Source organism: Miniopterus natalensis, chromosome 4 (genome assembly GCF_054644295.1).
Source record: "Miniopterus natalensis isolate mMinNat1 chromosome 4, mMinNat1.hap1, whole genome shotgun sequence".
NCBI lineage: Eukaryota > Metazoa > Chordata > Mammalia > Chiroptera > Miniopteridae > Miniopterus > Miniopterus natalensis.
In genome coordinates, this window is record NC_142084.1 from 45455264 (window position 1) to 45477912 (window position 22649).

General features: G+C 39.5%; 1 protein-coding gene across 1 annotated transcript in view; it reads right to left on the bottom strand.

The window, feature by feature from the left end:
- The window catches only part of DCHS2 (dachsous cadherin-related 2), a 174600-nt gene that overhangs the window by 76234 nt on the left and 75717 nt on the right, over positions 1-22649 (bottom strand). Inside the window, exons 2-3 of the mRNA XM_087816138.1 lie at positions 16876-17067; positions 6538-6769 (exon numbers count right to left, since the gene is read on the bottom strand). Of these exons, the coding sequence (XP_087672264.1) occupies positions 6538-6769; positions 16876-17067 (424 nt within the window). The remainder of the gene's footprint in view (positions 1-6537; positions 6770-16875; positions 17068-22649) is intronic.

Genomic DNA, 22649 nt, shown 5'->3' on the forward strand with positions numbered 1-22649 from the left:
GTAGTTGTAGAGGCTGACAGGGATAGGATGGACTCAAAATTCTCTCTGCTGCTGGCACCTAAAACAACTAGCCAAATGTATAACGAACTTATAAAATACAACATCAAAGAACACAAGATCCAATTAAAAACCGGGCAAAATACCTGAACAGACACTTCTCTAAAGAGGACAAACACATGGCCAATAGGCATAGGAAGAGATGCTCAAGGTTATCAGAGAAACGCACATTAAAACCACAGTGAGACAGCACCTCATGCCTGTCGGAATGGCTCCATCAATAAATCAACAAACAACAAGTGCTGGCGCGGGTGTGAAGAGAAGGGAGCCCCGGGCCCTGCTGGTGGGAACGCAGACTGGGGCAGCCACTGTATAAAGCAGTACGGAGGTTCCTCAAAAAACTAAAAATGGAGCTGCCTTATGACCAGGTGATTCCACTTCTGGGAATATATCCAAAACCCAAAACACTAATTTGAAAGAATATATGCACCCTTACGTTTACTGCAGCCTTATTTACAATAGCCAAGATTTATAAGCAGCCCAAGTGCACATCAGTAGGTGAGGGGATAAAAAAGCTGTGGGACATTTACACCATGGAACGCTACTTAGTTGTTAAAAAAAAAAAGGAAATCTTACCTTTTGCAACAGCGTGGATGGACCTGGAGAGTAATTATGCTAAGTGAAATAAGCCAGTCAGAGAGAGACGAGTACTGCATGATTTCACTTACATGTGGAATGTAACCAACAAAATAAACTAACAAAACAGAAACAGACTCACAGATACAGAGAACAGACTGACAGCTGCCAAAGGAGAGGGGGCCTGGGGAGCTAAGTGATAAAGGTGAAGGGATTAAGCAAAACCCCCACAAAATCCATAGACACAGACAACAGCATGGTGATTATCAGAGGAAAAGGGGGTGGGGGAGGTAGAAGAGGGTGAAGGGGGGATAAATGGTGATGGAAGGAGGCTTGATTTGGGGTGGTGAACACACGGCACATTATACAGATGATGTGTTATAGAATTGTACACCTGAAACCTATGTAATTTCATTAACCAATGTTACCCCAATGAATTCTATAAAATTTTATAATAATATTGGAAAAAAAGAATTAAAAGAATAATTTGCCTACTTTGGAAGATTCCACTCAATTGTATTTATTCAATGGAAAATAGTGAACAAAATCAACTGGTAATTTGGTATTTCAACAGGCTTATATAGAAAGTCACAGTGAGAGGTCATTTTTTAATGTTATTTAGTTGAAATCAATGGAACCTGAATTTATCTTAATTTTGTCTTTTTTTTTTTTAAAAAAAGTCATAATAGTAGAAATATCCTTGAAATGGTAGTTTAAGAAATAAATTTGAGTGTTGAGTTTCCTATGTCCTTGAGCCAATCACGAAGACTCATAGGGTCTTCATTTTCTTAATTTGCAGATGGGCATAAAAGCATCTGCCTTGCTTATCCCATTTGATGTAAGGTTCAAATAAGCAATATATGGGAAAAGATGTTTAAAAGTATTATTATCTGAGACAAAGCAATACAAGGACAGATCACAGGCTTAGAACAAGGTTCAAGTTCAGGTCCGCTGTACACCAACCACGCACCTTTAGGCAAGACACCAAATCCCTTTCTGCCTCAATTTCTTCCCCCACTAAGTGAGGGAGCTGAACTGTAAGGTCCCTTTCATCTCCAACAGTCTGTGATCTTATACTGAAAAAAAGAATGAGAAAACTCTCCGACATGCTTTTGTTTCCTATAAAAGTGACATACGCTGATTAGGTGCTTGTGATTAATTTTAGTCTCTGTCTTGCAAATAAAGGAAAGAATTTCTCTGGCATGAGCAGGCTCACATCCCTTACAAAATGAGATGTGGTATTAATGTATTCACTACATACCAGAATGTTTTATATGTAGAAATGTGGCCATCAGGAAGAATCAAGAGAATCATTACGTGGTATGAAATCTGAGCATAAAACTGACATTAGAAAAGAATCTGCCCTTGAAATAAAGAAAAACAGAGTTTGTGCTACGTTACTTAGAGTCCATTTTAAAGTCCCTACACCTGGCCCAGCTAGGCTTGGCTCAGTGGTTAAGCATCGACCTAGGGTCCAGGCGATCAGGGTTCGATTCCCGGTCGAGGCACATGCCCGGGTTGTGGGCTGCAGCCAATCAATGACTCTCTCATCATTGATGTTTCTATCTCTCTCTCTCCCTCTCCTTTCCTCTCTCTGAAATCAATAAAAATATATTTTAAAAAATTTTAAAAAATAATAATAATAAAGTCCATACACCCATACAACACGGAGGAGCAGCCGCCCGTCAGGCAGTTTACTTCATTCAGTTGCCCTTTGAATTCCTAGTTCTTCCGTCGTGCTAACCTTGGATTTTGTGTACATCACAACGAACATGGATCAGACATTAGGCCAAGCGGCGTAGCTTTTACTGTAAGACTCTGAGAGCTGGGATTTCTGTTTCTTTTATTCACGATGCAGCCCCAACACCCGTCGCAGAGCAAGGGACCTAAGTAAATAGGCGCTAAATAAACATGCATTGAAAGCATGAACTTGCTTCCATTTTTGGCCTTGAACAAACAGGTTACATTCTTTACAGAACCTGTATTGACTTTTCTTTATATCAACTTGCTTCTATAAAAAGAGGTAAACAAGAACTGAACCAAAGGTTAATTCCTAGCAAAAAAAAGTAGTTGACAACAATAAATGACCAACACAAATGCTTGCAATCTCTGCCACCTTAAAATTATCTGAATTAGAAGCTATGTTTGTTTCAGTGTAAAGTTACTGAATAAATAGCACAAACAGAAAGGCTAAAGAACTGTTTTTTTCATACTACTAAAAGGATACTTCAAACAATGTAGAAAAATCTACATACAGTTCATTAAATAGGATTAAAAATATATGAAAAAAGAGCTATTAATAAATATGCTTCCGTATTTCTTTCTTTTAAAACTCAAAACACTGTGGTCTGCCTCGTGCCCACATCAAAGGAGCCCAACTAACTGAGAATAAGAGAAATGAAGGCTCAATTCAATATCTCTCTCCTGGTGCCTAAACACATTTTACAAAAACATTCTTTGAATTAACAACACACTGAGAAAACCAGAAACAGACCAGGAAGATAAACCCACAAGAGAAAACAACCATGACAGCACCACGCATCCCCCCCTCCAGTTTTCTCCAAAACATTGTTTTTACCAGATGAACACAGTAAGTCAAAGAGCTCTATTTTTAATGTATGAGTCTTGGTTGTGGCACAAACAGGTCAATGGAAAAATCTCTTGTCTTCAGGAAAACATGAGCCTATAACACACTATGTAAGCTTATAGAAGAGCACGTCTGACATACGAAGTGTCAAAACAAAAGGGCGAATGGACCAGTGAGATTAGTGAAGGTTCCAGAGAGAATTTTAGAGTAACTCAGGAAGAAGTGACAATGTGCTCATCAATTCTCAATATTCCCCTCATGCAACATAACTATATATAACTTTAAAACTATACAATGATATAACCAATAAGTAAAAACTACAATCTATATAATTATATGGCTACATATAAATACAAGGTGGGGGCAAAAGTAGGTTTGCTGTTGTTCATATGGAAAATAATATAATAATTAATAAATAATAATAAAAGAATAAACTGTTCCTCATACAACTGTAAACCTACTTTTGCCACACCCTGTATATGCATTATATATATTTATTTCATACGTAAATCTAGAAAAGTGCCAGCCAGCACAGACTAGCTAAAGAGAACATGAGAAAGTTTGGGTTAGTTTTGAAGAAAACTGGAGTAGGCCACAAATCACCTACCACGCTGTGATGGGGAAAGAGGATTTTAAATGAAGTTTTGCTCTGTATTATCAATGACACTCCCTTGCAATTTCTTACGATAATGGAATAAGGATTTAAATCACTTTTCAATTATTTCTAAATGTCACTTGTTCTTTTATTCCACAAATATATATATTACTAGAGGCAATTCCTTGAGACTGTTCACACTGGCAGCTTCTGTAGAGATGAGCCTTATAAGGTAAGCAAGAAGGACCAGCTTCCTAAAAGCTACAACAAAAGCACAGGTCCCGAAGAGAAAAACCATATTCCAAGCTTGTTCAATTCTTTGAGAATATCAACAATTAGGTTACCTTTTATGGTGTGGCCTGGGAGCCTGTTATGTGCAATTTAGAAAATGTATGCGGAGTGGCAGTCAACCAACAGATGAACTTGGATGCAGCGTTTCAAACTGGAGACTTCCTGTTCCCTAGGCTGGCCGCCTTCTCCCCATAGCTAGTCCTGATGCTGTTCAATTCTCTTCTAAAGGTTAAAGCAAAGCTTTACCAGCCTTCACGAATTTCTCACGAGTAGTGATTAAGTGCAACTAAATTCCAAGTACTGTTAGACTGAGAAATGTCTTCAACCTAAATGCACTGACATGAAGACAATATAGGCACCGGCAGCAATAACCTAAAGCCACTTCCATTACAAAACTGGTCCTTGCTTAAAAAAAAAAAAAAAAAAAAAAGCCATGATATTTCCCTAGATCATGACTCACAAAAAGTGTTGTCCGTGATTAACAATGGCATTTGTCTTATACCCGGTGCCAGGAATGGGAGCCTGTGGCTGATTGAAGCCAGCACGACATTAGAGATCTCTTCTAAAAATGGGACACTGTACGGCAACTTCAAGATCTTCCAGGGGAAACTAGATGATGAGTGTGTTAATGTCTTCTGAAAACAATCTGCTAAATGCTTTTTGATCCTGTGCCCTGATTACTGGCTGGCCTATATAATTTTGGCAATGCTACTGTCCTAGAGGGCCTGGCATTTTGACAAGCAGTTAAGGTCTTCAGTTTAGAGGAATTTTGAAAAAGCCAAGATAAGCAGACCAATTTCCTAAAAAAGTATGTTCTTCTGATCTTTTAAATGTTAAAGGGGCCACATCAGTGGATTATTTTGAGCAAGGGAAGTTCTGCCTTATAAAGACTGCCATTGTAAACAACTAATGCCCCAGCAGTCACACACTCCAGATAAAGTCCACGTTCCAGGCAAGAAGCAGGAGGCTTCTTGGGACTGGGCGAGAAGGCAAACTAACTTGGTAGATTAGATGTCCCATGTAAATTACTATTTGTTGCTAGTGAATATGGTTGTTGTGAAGGGTGTTTAAAGATCTAATAGGACAATGTACAGAGCATGCCTACCACGGCATCTGACATTATCATCATCACAATAGACACTCATTCAGCCCATGTTCAGATCAGGTGCTTTAAGGAGACATGTAATAGCAAAGAGTTATCTGCACTCCCATGTTCACTGAAGCCTGTTACAACAGTCAGGTTGTGGAAACAACCTAAATGTCTATCAATGGATAAATAAAGAAAACATATACTCATAATGGAAAATTATTTAGCCTTCTAAAAGAAGGAAATACTATCATATGTGACAACATGAATGAACTTGGAGGACCTTACATGAAGTGAAATGTGCTAGTAACAGAAGGACAAACAATGTATTATCCCACTTATGTGAGGTATTTAAAATAGTCAAACTGGTAGAATCAAAGAGTAGAATGGTAGTTGCCAGGAGAGAATAGGGAGAGAGAAATGGGAAGTTGCTTAATAGTGGGAACAAAGTTTCAGTTAAGTTTCAGAGCAAGTTCTAGAGATCTGCTGTCCAACATTGTACCTACAGCCTACAATAAAGTACTGTGCACCTAAAAATTTGTTAAGAGGGCAGATCTCATGTCACATGTTTTTAAAAAAACTTTTAAAGAAGAAATGTAAAGGAAAATAATCTTTTCTTTTTTGCAGCCTCATTTTTAGACCAGAATATCTTTAATATCTCAAAAGTATTATAATGTAATATATTGAAATTTATATTTTCTAGTAATAATTATTTCAAACATTATTTTGTTAATAAGAATCCAATAGGAAGGGAAAAGTAACAACGATAATTTCTAAAAAACTCAGTTTGCTCACTGGACTTCTCTGGCAGAAACACAATTACTGTATTAGAGAACAAAAAGGAGCGTTAAGTATTACTGTAAAAAACAAAACAAAACAAAGAACCAAGCAAAGAGATTAAGGGAATGCCAGACCTAGTACTAGAAAGGGATGTCTGTACAATGCTCTTTGCACTAATAAGATTAATATACTGAAATGATGTAAGTCATCCTTAGATGGCTTTTAAGGAACAGACACATTGTCCAGCTGTTTCTCCTAATTTATTGATTTTAATCCTCACGAACACTTTGCACCACAGGGATTATTAGCAATACTTTTTTTTTTTAGGTAAGGAGACCGGGGCCAATGAAAATCGTAAGACCAGTAGGAGGCAAACTGGGACTCAGATCCAGCTGTAACTTAACTACAAAGCCCTTGCTCTTCTCAATACACCTCCCTGCCTTCTGAAAGGTGGCACCAGTCTTGCAACATCTCTGAAATTAAAAGATATCACTCTTGCTCATTTTCTGGCTGTTTTTTTAGAAGATGTTGATTTCAGAGGAGAACTGTTCCAAGATCACATACCTGTGGTCGAGTCGATGGAAAAAAGGAAGGACAGGTCAGTGGGGATGAGCTCATAAGCCACGGCTCCATATATCCCAGAGTCCCTGTCAGTGGCAAGGACATTGACGATCTCCGTTCCTGGCTGGGTCTGGCCACTAATGCTCAGTACATAGGAGGATGGGTGAAACACAGGCTCATTGTCATTTGCGTCCTCCAGTTCCACACGGACAAAAGCTTGGGCGCTTAATCCACCCTGTTGATGAACGAGAAGCGGTTACAAATGGATCTCTCCTTGAACCCTGGGATACAGAATAATTGACAAAGATCCTAGAACATACTGTTGAAACAAATATATGTATAAAACTTGGAGGTAAGTTCATGTGCAATAGCATGGTATCTATATTCCAGCACTTATTCTTAAATATGAGTATCATTACACTTAAAGCACCTATGAGGCAATAATTTCAGAGTAGAGGTCAAACACTGATAGTCAAAGTTTTCCTGCTGTCTAAAGAGAAAAAAAATCAACTTTATCTCCAGGGTAATTTTTAACCACTAAGGAGAAGGAAGAGGTAAGGAAGTATTGGTGGAGAATACAATTTTAGAAAAGGTCATCAGTAAAAGGCTCACTAAGAAGATGCCATTTGAATTACAGGCTGACCCATATGAGGGAGTTAGACTTTCTGGAGGAAAAGCGTAACAGAAAAAGGAAATGCAAGTGCAAAGGCCCCGAGACAGGAGGGCAGTGTTCATCCCAGGCCTGTTCAGGGAACAGAAAGGCAGGAACAGATCGTGGAGGACTCTGTGAGCCTCCGAGAGGACCATGGCTCTGACCCACTGGAGGGTTTTGAACAGAGAAGTTGCTTCATTTGACTTAGACTTTCACTGGTACTTTGGCTGCAGTATTCAGAGTGGATTGAAGGCCAGCGAGGGTGGAAGGAGAGAAACCAGTCAGGAGGCTATTTAGAATCATCAAGTCCAAAGTGAATGGTAGCCGTGAAGGTAGTAATCCTAACTATTTGGGACCAGATTAGTTTTAGAATTCTGAATTTTTCAAGTTTTAAAAAATTAATCTACTGCATAAAATAGTGAGAGGTGGATCTGATACTGTTTATTTTGTGTCGCCTCCTTCTCAAAACAAGGCGAATAAGATAGAAGAAAACAATCCTCTGCAGTTTTTACTTCTCTAAAGTAAAACATATGTTCCTACTTTAAAGCACCACTTTCCATTTGTATCTAGTACATTTTGATATTTTCATCTTTGACAAAAATCCTTGGTAAGTCACAGCCTGGGTTTTCTCACTCACTCCTCCTCCCCTCCCCCTTCTCTTGCTCTCTCTTTAAAAAATGTTTTTTGCTCTTTCTACTATGGCAGGAAGGCACTGAGGAGGAAACAGAAAGACAGTGGGAGAGGGGTTTTGGCAGGAGAGGAAAGGAGGACTGCTGCTGTGCAGGTCTGCAGGAGCTCATGTGAGGGCGAGGGAGGGCCAGGAAGAGGTCTGTTCGGGATGACGTGAAGGAAGAATCTGGAAGTGGCTCTCAGGCTCTGAGGTCTCATATATCTCAGACTCAGGGACTAAAATTAAATGAAGAAATCCATCTTTGTGCAAGTGTGATTTTCCTTGTTCTAAGTTGAATACAGTGCCAGGGCCATGCCAGCGACAAAGGGATAAAAACAGTGGAAGTTTCATCTATCCTGTATACTTGAAATGCAGATTGGCTCTCTGTCTTCCACAAACCTAAATGACCAGTAGGTCCCCAGGTGGAGTGAGATAAGAGGGGACTGCAGAGTGGTTGTAAGCAAATAGAAAGCACTGCGCACCATCAGACACAGAGCCGGCTGTTCCTCCAAATGCCCTTCCTTCCCCTCCCCCAGGCTTTCCTGTTACCTTTCCTTTCCCTTTCGTTTCTTATTTCTGCTCAAGTTCAAGACATCACTTACGTCTGAGGAGGGCCTGAGACAGCAGAGAGCAGAAGTGATGAGAAAGTGGGGAAAACGTGAAGAAATGAACTTTGTTCCACCCTGAGATCTTTGAGAACAAAGATGTTAATTCCTAGGCTGTCCATGAAGATCCCAAACCAGGCAATGCTACCAAAAACAGGCAAAATGTTAGGTGGACAAAGTGAAGAGTGCATTGTCTTGGCCATTGTCTCCTATCCGGTCTCTCTGTTTTTCCCTTCTGGGGCTTCTGAACAGTAGAATGTTCGTATCTATCCTTCATGACTCTCGGCTGTTGCGGGCTGTGGTTGCCTCTGTCAGTGCATTCTTGTCTACAGTTCATGGTTCAAGGAACGAAGCTGAAGGGAAATGAGGGTACAGTCTGTTCAGAAACAGTAACAACAGTGAGCTGTGGTGTCGCGAAAGCCAAGAGAAGCAGAGTTCAAAGAATAATTTCAAGTTCATGGAGAAGCTGAATGAAATGAAAATAAAGAAATAACCCCAGGACGTTACACAGCAGAAATCATGTTCATAAAAGCAGTGTTCCTAGAGGGGCAGAATGGGAGGACCAGATCAAAGAAAAACTAAAAGTGAAGAAACAGACAACGATTTTAGGTGGATGTGCTTTGAAAGACAGAGAGGAATTACATGGTGTTCTAAAAAGGTACATGAAATGAAAAGGGGGCTTTTTTAAAAGATAGAAACTATTAGTATACCTTGTAAGCTTATGGGAGACGGTCAACAGAATTTGAGAAAATCATTATAGGGGTGATCTCCTTCAGAAGGCTGGAATGGATGGGAACCTGAACAGCAGAGGAAGTTGCTCTTGATGCGAACAGTGACATCTCTAATATGATAATGTGTGCTGACAGCAGGCAGGAAGGTAAGGATGTGTGCTGACAGCAGGCAGGAAGGTAAGGATGTCTCTCTCAAGCAGGTGTATTACTTTTCTCCAGGCATATTCAGCTGCTTAGGCCAGTGCAGACTAGGTCGGGCTTACACAGGGCTGGGCTTTTACGGGAAGGGCTCTATGAAGTGAGGGAACTAAAGAGAGTTTGAAACTGAATGACTTTAATGATGGGCCAATAAGCTAGTGATCTTAACACAGGAGAATTATCAACTGAATGCAGGTGCTCCAGCAAGTGAGACTGAAAGATAAGGATGCTTGTAGGAATAGAGCATGCTCGAAAGCAAGATTGCAGAGGTTGTGATCCTTGGGAATGAGAAAGTCAAGGAACTGAGAGGCTCAGTGTTTGGGGTTGTTCAATAAATGGACATTGAAGTCTCCTCAAGAGAAGAGTGGTAGAGAGGAAGACTGTAAGTAAGGTGTGAGGGTCCAGAGTGACAACGAGGTTGAGAACACGACAGCAGCAACAGTGTCCATGGTATAGTCTGAAACAGGAACTTCAAATGTGAATTGGTTTTTGATGGAGAAGGGAGTAGAAATGATTTGGATGCTGCGATGGCCAGCAAGGAAGGCACCCACCTGGACACCTCCCTCTGGGCTTGTGATTTAGCAGAATGTGGGTTTCTCTGTGAGAGAGTCAGAAAGGAGTTGGTATCCTTTGAGAGGGCCTGTTTTAATCAGGGCAAGAAGATAAAGGGGTAGCCAGAGACCAGGTTGAGTTTATAAGGGAGTTCGCCAAATGATGGGCTATGAGTTCCAGAAGGCATGGGAGACGAGCTTGGGAGGGCACAGAGGAGACTGATTCAAATTAAAGGATGAACAAAGAAGGGTGGGAATAAGAATGCAGAGGGTAATGGATGGATGGCAAGCTTAACCTTCTATAGAGAACGAGGTAAAGGGTTTTCAAAGACATTGTGGGATTGGTTCAGATAATATACTAAACAATTGTAGACAATCAGTTTGAGATATAGTTCAGACAATTTAGTTAAAAAATAATGGAGCAACTGGGCAAAGGCTTATTCCTGAAACTGAGGTGGGGGTGGCAGTCAATGAAAGATAAGATAGGAATAAGCACTTGAATATGTTTTGGAAAGTGAGATAACATAATCTATTAAAATAAAACTGATTGTGCTCCAAATTTCAGTTATGCAGAATGAATAAGTTCCAGAGACCTAATGGATAGCACAGTGATTACAGTTAATAATACTAAACTGTATACTTGAAATTTACTGAGATCTTAAGTATTTTCACCATTCACTACATGAGCTGATATGTATATTAAGTATCTTGATTGTGGTAATCCTTTCACGATGCATATGTATAATCAAAACATCAGGCTGTACACCTTAAATATATACAATTTTATTTATTAATTATACCTCAATAAAGCTGCAGTAAAAGGGGGAAAAAATGAATGTGCCCTTTTACTCAGCAAGTTTGCTTTTAGAAATTATCTGCTTTACACACAAACCATGCAGCACGAATTCAATAGCCAACTTTTAGCATGAATACATATAATGGTGAACGACTAAACCAATTTACTTTCTATATTGCTAGCTTGCCCCAGCCCTGCCCTAAGCCTGCAATGGTGAGATAGAGACAAAATAGCTTTATCTCAGACATATATTTCAGCAACTGAATCCAGGATGTCACAAAAAATAGAAATAGAATGTTAATAAACATACACACCAAAAAAGAGACGTTCACTTGATGAAAATAAATGGGAAAAGGAAACAAGAATTAGATATAAGCAAGGAATAATTAAATTATAGGGCTTTACTGGGAAAACCCACTTGATTTCCAATGTAATCCAGTTATTCGTTTCCATTAAATAACTTTATAGCATCCTCCTGGCTTCTATGAATGAGATAAATAGCAGCAACAGTAGCAGCAAAAATAGGTTATTTCAGAAGTGATACCAGTAAAATAGAAGGAGTGATTGAATTTTTTAAAATATTGACAGTCATCATAAGAATAAATAGAAAAGAAGCCCAGAACATCTAGGTATTTTATAAGACAAAATTCTTCTATTGACAGATAAATATCTTAGTAACCACCAGCAAATGGGTTCTCAGCAATTTTCTTCCAAAGAGCTTTCAAGACATGCATTAGGAAGAGAAAGGATCAGAGGAAAAACCACCAACTATCGAGGCAATTCTGTAAAGTTGAAGGTCTTTTGTCAAAGTGCAGTTCATTGCTTTAAATAAATTCATTATGGCCTAAAATCCTGTATCTTGACCCTAAAATATCTTGTCTGAGTTCATTTTTTCTTCTGCTCCAGTCTAGACTGTATTTAAGGGACAACCTACCCGGTCATTGTCAACATTGTTATCTTCATCTTTGTCAACCTTTTTGATTAGGGACATATGCTGCTGGTAGGTATTGCACAAAACAATTATAACAGATGCAGACTTCACCCTGTAGAAATGCACAGTTCATCACAGAATAAATTTATAAATATTATACAAGCAACAGAATAAACACTGCACACTGGACAACACACACACACACAGACACACACAGTCTTACGTTGCTTGCTTTCATACATTCTAAGGCAAACATTGGAGGTAGTTTTTGGTCCAAACAAGATGAAGGTTAGGTAGCTGTTAAAAGCCTTATTATTTGAGGGGAGGGGGGAAGACACTTAAAATTTGTCCTTGAAAATGCACGGCCAGGTGTGCTCTCAGGAGACCTGTTTTCAGGCGGGCTGCGTGCGCAGCTCTCTCCTTGAGCCTCCCTGCACCTCCCTGGACCCGCGCGATGGGCAAGAAGGAGACGAAGGTGTCTGAACACTGCAGCAGGAGGCGGCCTTGAAGCTCTGCTAGCCCCGCTAACACTAGGTGCTGAAAGACTCAGGCTGTAGAGACACTGCGTCCCCATCTTCAGCCACGTGGCATGTGTTGTTCTCTGCTCATCCTGAGAAAGACGAATTAATCGATCCTCTTTACGGGGTCCCGCATTTGGTGACCAAAACCTGGGAGCAAGTCACATCAACAGAGGGTTCTTTAGGTCAAAGTGGGTATTGGACGGTAGCCTGGAAGATGTAGCTAATTCCTTTTGGTAGTTTCCATGAGCGTATAAGGAATTAAATCATTACGATGACATGTATGCCTTTAACCTGGACACATTCATGTGAAGCAAGCCGTCCCCATAAGGGACTGGGACCGCATCTATATTGAGCTGCCAAATGTCCACCACTCCCCAGGGGAGCATAATAACCTATGGAGGCCACTGGAAACAGTCAACAAAGGTGGACAAACTCACCCTGCATTCAGATACGTTCTGACTAAAGTCAGAGGGAAGAAGCAAAGGCAATGGGTGTGGACTCAGATTACATCATGGGGGACAGCTCATCCTGACATCTGGCGTTTGGGTGGCTATGGCCCTGAATCATCAGACACTGCTCCTCAGGGATGTCTGTGGTGAGGAAGAAAGCCTGGAGGACACCTTCTTTAATGACCTGTATTCTATGACACCGCAAAGAACTGCTGGTTTGAGGGACAGCTGAAGGGACCTAGGTCAGAGAAGAGTAAACAAGGTAGGTGAGGCCAAAAGAAGTAGAGCCTGAAGGTGACGACAAACAGGAATGTGGAAGCTGGCCTTTGCCTTCCTCTTTAAGGGGACTGCACCAGAGCAGTGCATTGGCCATGTACTCTGTTTTCTGTGTTCCGATACTTTGACATTGGGGACCGGAGGGACTGACCAAGATCAGATGAGCATGCTTTTCAAATGCAAACCAACCAAGTCAGAGCCCATACCCCCAACCACATCCTTTATTGGGATTCCACACCCCAGGCCACAATGCACCTGCCCTAATCACTCCACAGCCAGGTACCAGATAACTAGAGTCGGCCTCTATGCTCCAAAAGTCCACTGAACCTATTCTATTCACACTGGTCAATCTTTTTTTTTTCTTTTTTTTTTTTTTAAACTGGTCAATCTTAAGCCTGCTTGTTCTGCCTCCCCACTTCCTTACCTTGGAAACCATAATAAAGATCCTCACCTGAAGTGTTTCCTCTCTCCCTCTGCCTCCTGACCCCAGGGTTTCCCTTGTGCACACACACTCCCTCCCTTGATGTGGCCTGCCCTCCTCTTGGGATCTGTGAGTATAACAAAGTGTTTTTACAATGGCAATTATCTCCTTACCCACACCTAAATAATAATAAAACCTCTATTATACAGGCAGGGTGCAGACCAGCTCCCATCTGTACCAGGGCTGGGTTTAGGATGAATCACTGAACACAAGGATGAGATCTTGAATCTGAAGTACCCATAGGAAGGATGTCTGTGTTCTAACAATCTAGACTATGTTGTGCTTGGTTGGAGGATTTTCTTTCTATGAAACAAGTAGTTTTTATGAAAGAATATTCTGATTCACATACATCATTGTCCTTTCAGACTGCTATAACAAAATACCATAAATTGGGAGATTTATATACAATTACAAATTTATTTCTCACAGTTCTGAAGGCTAGAAGTCCAAGATCAAGGTGCCACATGGCCTGGTTCTAGTGAAGGCCCAGAGACTGCCAACTTCTGCTGTGCCCTCAGATGATGGAAGAGGCTAAGGAGCTCTGTGGGGTCTCTTTTATTAGAGCGATAATGCCATTCATGAGGGCTTCACCCTCATGACCTTCCAAAGGCCCCACCTCCTAATACCAATGTTCAATATGTTGATGAACATATGAATTTGGAGGATCACAAACATTCAGACCATGGCAATCACCACCTTGGAAGCTGTTTCTTCTTTGATTTCTAAAAACTACCAAAAGCTGCTACACAGCCTATAAACACTTTCTTAGTTATCTCTAAGAAAAGAAAATGCCTTTTGGCTGGGGGAAAAAATGTATCGCCTTTGTTCAAGCTGGGAAAGCCTGTGGAAAGATGATGTGGTTAAAGATGCACTTGAGTGTTGCCATAGAGACTGGTAAGCTGAGAGAAAAGGAAGGCATTTCCTCAGAGTAAGTCTGTGGAGTTGATTCAATATGGAAACAAAGAAGTAAGCAAGGAGGTTTAAATTAAATATCCGGGTTGATTTTTTTAAATTTTATTCCTCTGCCAATGGTCCTAATTAATGCATTACTTTTTGGCAGTAAAAAAATTTCTGGCATCAAATGATCTTATTTCTATTAAGATAATTTCTATATACACTTTTACACAATCATTTGAAACCAACTAATTAGAAGCAGATGTTCGACTACTGCAGCATTGGATTTAAACTGGTTATTCAAGCCTAGGATGGCCTTTTATAATTGTCTTAAAATCTATTAAGCATATATTTCTGAAGCCTTGAATAAATATTTGTGTGTGCATATATCTGGCTTTAAATAATCGCACAGACTTGAATTAACCTAAGCTCCTCTGTGTACTCCTATTTTTGTTTCCTACATGTTTTCTTACATAGAAGCAAGGATTCCTGAAATCAGAGTCAGGGGTTGATTAAATCTAACCAAGTAGATCCTAGTAATTTTCCTGAATATAGCAATAGATCACAGTAATTTTACTGAATATTTTCATGTTAGTTTCTACATGTTTACTTGTAATAAATATAGTCAGACTCATTTTTCCCCATCATCTGTTTTAAGGAAATAGATTCTCCCACTAATTTTAAAAGAGGAAGATTAGACCACAATGGTGTTAGCAGTGCCCACCTATCTATAGAAGGGAGTAGTCAGTAAGCAGATCAAAAAGGAACAAAGAAAGTCTCCAAAATAGACTTAGTGAAAAGAAAAAGTGCATAACTGTGTGAAAAGTAGGCTATCTCTGCTGTAATGGAACAGAAATTGGACACACTGTTTCTAAAATGTACTTTGAAGTGTAAACGGTCAGGCAATCTTGAAAATGAAAAACAAAGCTAAAAGAATGCATATATCATGTGTCATAAAGCCAAAAATTTTAAAAGAGTATGGAGCTAGTACAAAGTTAGACAACTAAGTCAAAAATAGGGTGTCTAGAAATAGACACACACACAGTCACACACAGTCACATGATTCACGACAAAAGTGATGCTTCGGTTGAATGAAGACAGAACGATCATTTCTGCAAATGGCGCTCGGTAAACTGAACACCCATATTGGAAAAAATAAACATCCCTCTCACTAGTCTGAAAAAAATTGGTGGGAAAGGTAAAATAATAAAGTTTTTGGAAGAAAAGGTAAGAGAATACCTTCCTGTCCCTAAGGTACGCAAATACTTCTTAAAAGAACAGTTGTAAAGGGGAAAAGTACTAGTTGTAAAGGGAAACAAATTGATAAACTGAGCTTTATGAGAATTAAGGGCTTCTGTTCCTCAAAAGACATCAATAAGGGAGTGAAAGGCCAGCCACAGAACAGGAAATACATGCAATAAATATACCCAAGAAAGAACTTGAATGCCAAAAATATAAAGAATTCATACAAATCAATAAGAAAAGAAGGCAACAGTACAATAGAAAATGGGTAAAGAATTGAATAGATGCTTCAGAGAACAAGTTAAACAAACAGCCAGTAACAGGAAAACGTGCTCAATTCATCAGTCTGCAAGGTAATGCAAAGCCAGCCCCAAAGGGCTACACCACTACACAGGTACCAGAATCGCTCTAATTATAAAGACATTACACACCAAACACTGGGGGTGATGTGGAGCAAATGAAATTCTCATACGTAACTGGTGGGAGTATAAATTGGTACCACCATTTTGAAAAGTTGTTTGGCTTTCTTATGATCTAGCAATTCCACTCCTAAATATATATTCACTATAAATGCTTACATTTGTTCACCAAATTACATGTATGAGATAGTTCACAGAAATACAATTTGTAATAAAAATGGGTATGTTCAGTTATAAATATTATTCTGAATTCACAGAAAAGAATACTATAAACCAATAAGAATGAATGAACTATTGCTACACATAACAGCATGAATGATTCTTACAAATGATGTTGGGCAAAAGCATAAATGAAAACATCTCCTGTATGAACCCATTCACTGAAAGTTTAAAAGTAAGCAAATAATGGCTGGTCTTAGAAGTCAACAGTGATTATTCTTGAAGGGTGAGAGGGTGGAAAGGGCAGTTACAGCAGGAAGCCAGGACCCAATTTCTTCCAAAAATAAATATCCTAAGAGAAAAGGTATGGGGAGGGGGCTAACTATCATAGATTGAAACTTAAGGAAGATAGTGATGAAATCCATTTGTGAACTTATTTGAATCTTGATTCAAATAAGAAAACTATTAAAAGGCATTTTTAGATAATCCAGAAAATCTTAAATGGAATGGGTATTAGATATTATTAATTCATGTTCATTTGTTATAGTTATGTTTTTAAAAATAATTATCTGTTAGAGATATTATCGAACTATTTATGGATGGAATGGTATAATATCTGGTATTTGCTTCAAAATTCTCCAGCAAAGGAAAAGGGGTAGTGATTTATGAAACAATACTGGCCATTGACAATTGTTAGTACTCTCTAATGTATACACACAGTGGTTCAGTTTTGAGTCTGTTTAAAATTCCATACATCAAAACTTACCCCATCTCTTGCTTTCACCAAGAGATCATAGGTGGCTGGATCCCTTTCCCTGTCGATATCTTGAGAAACACAGATCCATCCATCACGTGGGTCAATCTGGAAGGCTTGAGGTGCTTCGTAGCTTTGGAATCCGTCATAAAGAGAATACTGGACCAGGCCATAGAGTCCTGCATCCGCATCTGAGGCTTTTACCTATGAGACGGAAGGTTGACCAGTGAGGAAACAGAAATGCTAGCATCACTTTTCAGTGGGCCATGTATTACCATCACGATCTGCACGACCAAGGAAGCCCCACAGCTATCCAGAGAGAGAGCGTGGGCTCAGATTTATGGCTCTCCCTCTCACGTTCCTGACAACGCGCCCCCTTTGAGTTCTCCTGTCAGTCTCCTCTGGCCACGCCTAGACTTGCACAGGATCTCTGAAAGTCTGAGTTCCTTGGGGCCCAGCCCTTGGTCCTTCTGCCTCCAATTCCTCTCACTCTATCTAAGTGATCTCATCTAATCTCAGATTTCAAACCATCCATCTGTTAAAACTTGACAATGTATCTGTGGATTCCCTCTCATACCAAAGTCCTTTAAGTGATGGGTTCAACACCGCCTCCCCCCTTTCAGACCAGCAAGGGTAGGGCAGACCAAGGCCATAGGTGGCACAATTAGTGGTAATCCAATCCAAGCGACAGAATTCACCCTGGAGTATGAGGATGGGGTTTCCTTGCAGGAGCAATGCCCTCATCAGGGCCCACAGCGCAGGGCAGACTGCGTCCTGCACAGAGGCCCCTGGCCAGCGGAGGCACGGGAATGGAACCCAGCCCGCGCTCTGCTCACCAAAACACACGCACCGACCCGGGGCAGTAACTGCCCAGAGGAAAGGGCACCTTTCTCTTCAGCCATGAATACCTTTTATGTTAGCAATGGTCATATGCCCGATAGAAAAGATGAATCCACTGGAATTATGAAAGCATTTAAACTCACACTCTAACTGTGGAAGCATTTAGTGAGAAATACAACACGCTACATAGAATTCAAAATATTGTTGAGCTCATAGGCTCAGGATAACCCTTTTGATATGCAACTCAATTAACAGCAAACATCTAAATAGCACTTAAAATGAAAGAAGCACTTTAACGTAACATCAACCAAAAAACAACAACAAAAAACACACAGAAAAAACAACAACCCTATATGCTATAGAACAGGTACTATCCCAATTGCTTAACATGCATTACATACTTATAATCTATAACCAACTCCACTTTACAGATCAGAAAAGTCAGGCTCGGAGAGCTTACGTAACTTGACAGAGATCATACAGCTAATAAGTGTCAAAAATGGCTTTCAGACCCAAGCGGTTGCACAGCAGAGGACATGCTGTTAAGGATCACACTATCCTACCTCCCAAGTCTTATCCTTTGTCAGTTCATCTTTCGTTTCCTGAAAAAAATAACTCCCAAGTCTCCTGATCTTCCTCCAGTGCAGAACTTGTTAGATTGTGTGTAAACTATTCCAAGTAACTGTTTACTTAATGTGCATGTGGCTTTCTCCCCAGAATAGCGTTAGCACGAAGAAAGTCAACTGGCAGTAAAGCTTGTGCTCTCGAGCCTTAAATGAACCTTCTCTTCTGTGTGGTCAAATTCCAACTGGATTCCCCAAAGCAGAAAAATAGATGCAAAAAGGAGCAGCTGTTTCTTTGGTTCATAGGTCACATACTGGTGACGCCCCCAAGGTCACTGTGACAGGGGAAGAGAGAGGGGAAGAGACACTCTTGTTTTCAACTTCCTCACCCCAGAAGTTAAGTTCAGCCCATATTTCACTGGCCAGAACTAGGTACGTGGCCCCAACCTAACTGGAAGAGAGACTGGGACAAAGTGTAGGATCACTAAGATGTTCGGTGAATGCAAAAAGTCTGCCACAAGTGCCTCTGTGTCTTTACATGAAGACAAGCACAGAAGGTTACGCAGGTCTCTAAGTAGCCTCTACTATGCAGGGAAATTTCAGCAAGTGGAAATTCATACCCAGGCAAGGCTCCCCGGTGTGATCCTACTACAGATTCGGTGTGGGCGGTCCTGCATATCGCTACAGTTTTTTGGAGGGAGGCAAAATAGAAGACAATCATCACCTACATTATTAGTATTTCCGCTGTACCCATTTAACTCTGGATTTTAAAAAAAATTGATCTACTCACTATCCATACAATATACATACAGGAGCTATACTCTAATTATTACGTTTTCCAAACAAAATCCCATCCCAATAATATGTTCAACAACCAAAGTTCTCACTAAGCCAGACCTTCATCCCATTCTACCTTGAGCATATTACTGGAATGTGACTTTGGGGGCTATCGTGTAGTCCAGCCCAGTGGTTCTCGATCAGGGGCAAGTTTGCCAAAGAGGACATCTGGCAATGTCTGGAGACATTTTTGATTGTCACAGCTGAGGAGAGGGTTGAAGCCAGAGATGTTACTAACCATCTTACAGACCCCACAACAAACAATTCTCTGGCCCAAAGGTAAATAGTTCCTAGGTCGATAACCCCTGCACCTGATGAAACTCTTAACAATTGGCAATATTACTTTTTCCTCCTTAATTGTCTTTAATTTTTTCAACTAATGACACAGTATTTTAAATTCATCTTCATTCTCATCTATCATATTCTCTGGCAAAATTTCACCCTGTGCAACTAGCTAACAAGTTTGTAAGTTATTCTTCTCATCAAATGGGCTGTACCAGGAAACCCACGAGCTTCCCCACTACAAAGGACTAAATTCCAAGTACACTTGGTCTATTCCATTCTGGCAGCTGTTAATGATTTAGTAGCCTCGAGTTCCCAAAGACACCAAATATATTTCCTAAAGCCATATGGTATTCTCAATAACTCTGGCTTGATCGGAAGATGATAAACACAATGAACTTCGAATTCTAAAGCTTATTCTCAGCCTTTAATAGCACATATTAACAAGTAATTTAGCTTATATAAAACAAGTTTCCTTATTTCCAGTTTTTTCTCATCTGGACTTTTGGCAAAGCAAAATATGGAGTAAAAAGTGGGACAAGAGTACTGATCTCAATTTATGTTAGCAGTTCAGATTCTGAGTTTCCGAATCATAAAATAAAAATGTATTCTTCCCCGTTTTTACTCAACTCCCTAAAAATATTGACCTAATATTCCAGAACAATATATTCTACCTACTAATATTTGATCTTAAACAACTACAATTATTTAGCATCTTTATAAGGTCTGTATTTCCCAGTATCCATTGACTGACACATAAAATGTAGGCAATTTAAAGAAAAGAAAATAGAAATGGCTTTGCCAAGTCCTCAAGAGGAAATCTTGCTTAGTAAATAAGCTCCGTGGGCCCTTTCTGCTGACATAGCTGCTTAAATCAAAGAATCAGAGAAGCATCTCAACAGCGTTTATTATCAAAATCTTGTGGTGCTAAATTAGGGCTCTAGAGCTCTGACAGGTTTTATCCGTGAATCTACTCAAAGAGCCACATTCTATCACTCTCAGTGCCATCCCTGTGTTCCTCATCTCAATCTCAGTTCACCTGTTGCAGACAGATAAACTCGATGATTTTACTTTAAAATTATTCCAATTCTGAACTGGTCTCCCTTAGCCTGATCCTTCACAGATTTAATGGAGACATTATAAAAATGTAAAATATTATTATGATATAAATATCTTCCTGATTTGATTATTAGCTTCCTGAAATTTGAAAGAATTTTTACTACTTCCTTAAGTGTTACATAAAAGATATTCCTTTGACATCTGGGTAAGGATTCTTCCATGTGAATGGAGACAGGAGACAGATTGAGAACACTGGCTCTTGAAAGCATGTTTGCATGTTCCATAAGTGCAATAACTCTATTTGCATTTCCCTCACCAGAACACCCCTCCCCTCATTTAGGAAGGTCTTCTCTTCAACAACTGGGCAGTTTTGTTGGAGTCCACTTGTCCAGCCAATCACATCAGCACTCAAAACCCCAAAAGTCAACCCAAAGTCATAGGGTGATATTGTGTCAATCATATTATTTAATTCAGTGATGTTTATAGAAAAGTCTCAGAGTCCAATAAAAAATTCCTAGAGAAAAGTGGCTGCACTTTAGACAAAATTTAAAATAAAGTAACTCACTTTAATTTTTCTTATTATAATTTCCAAAACTATATGCTATATCCATGAGCATATAACTGTTTGCAGAAACAAAGTTATTACCACAACATACCCACACATAGAACTTCAAACAAAAAGAAGAAAAAAAATCACAAAATACAACTTTTTACATTTGAACCACTTAGCCAATCACTGATCTTACAGTTAAAACAGGATTAAAATATTCCACTGAAAAGTTGGATTCAGCATTGGGACCACAACGAATGGTCCCCATACGCAAGCACGCTACTCTCTGAACACAATTTTGGCAACTTCACCAACGACCTGTGTCCTACCAAGTCTAATAATCAAGGCTGGGTCCTTATTTTTTGCACCATTCAGCTGCTCCTAACACAGTTAATCATCTTTCTCATCAGACCCCGCACTCTAACTCTCCTCCCAAACCTAAGTTTGCTCTACTGGCTGACTTCTCCCGGCCTCTGAACACCACAGCACCCAGAACCCAGTCTTGGGACCACTTCTCTTTCCAGTCGACACACAGTGCCTGTAGTGGGCATTGCCCACTGTGGACAACTCTAAGAAACTGACTTGCATTTTATCATAACCATCCGAGCAATCTTTCTGTAGCTCAGGAGGGCATCCCTCGCCCCTGGCTGCTTGCAACAGCCTCCACTCCTCGTGCTCTCGCTGCACTTGCTGGGTTCCATTATTTTCTTTAGCCTGCTCCTAGTCTTGCTGGATTGTTGAGTCAAGCTTATGATTCAGAAATGAAAACTACACAAGAACAACAAAAGGACAATATATTTTATAACACCCATCAAACACTCATTGAGGAATAGTTTTTAATTTCTAAAACACAACCTATTAACCAAGCTACACCATCATAGAATAAAATTCAAAATGCTAAAACCAGCAAAAGAAAAAAATAACTGTATTAAGGCATATGAAACTATTCAGTGGTTGGAAACAGAACTGTGTTTCACTTTTACCTTTCAAAATGTATTTTCAGAGAAATTGATAGAGCTGTTGGATGAATAAACTAATTATATATTCTCAAATTACAGTAAAAAATTACTGTTCTGATAACACATTTTTATTGCTTTAATTAAAGAATGAGATTAAGAAATCACTAATCCTACTACTTATTACCCTCCTCTCCCCCAAAAAAGCAGCCAAAGGAAATTTTGTGAAAGGAGACCAATGGGTGGGGACGAAGGGTAACTTTGTCCTACGTGGTATTACAAAGTAAGTAATTAAAAGAGTGTGATCTAAAAATAGAATTGGCAGGCAGATCTGTAGAACACAAAAGCAAGACCTGAAACAGATGCTGGTAAACCTAATTTTATATTACAAAGGAAACATCGTAAACCACTGAGAAATGTGGATTTATCCACATAAATTGCTAGGAAAAAAAATGGCAAAGAACATGGGGAAAAAATCAAGTTTGATATTAACCTCACACCAAAATAAGATCTACACAGATATGTTAAATATAAATAATGAAATCATTTAACACACAAAGAATATATATAGAAATATTTGGCCGATTCTTACATTGGAAAGAAATGTCAAAGTAAAAAGGAATTACAAACTAAAACAGATGGACAAAAATCACAAAAGAAAATATCAATACAATGAGTATATAATAACTTAAAACTCCA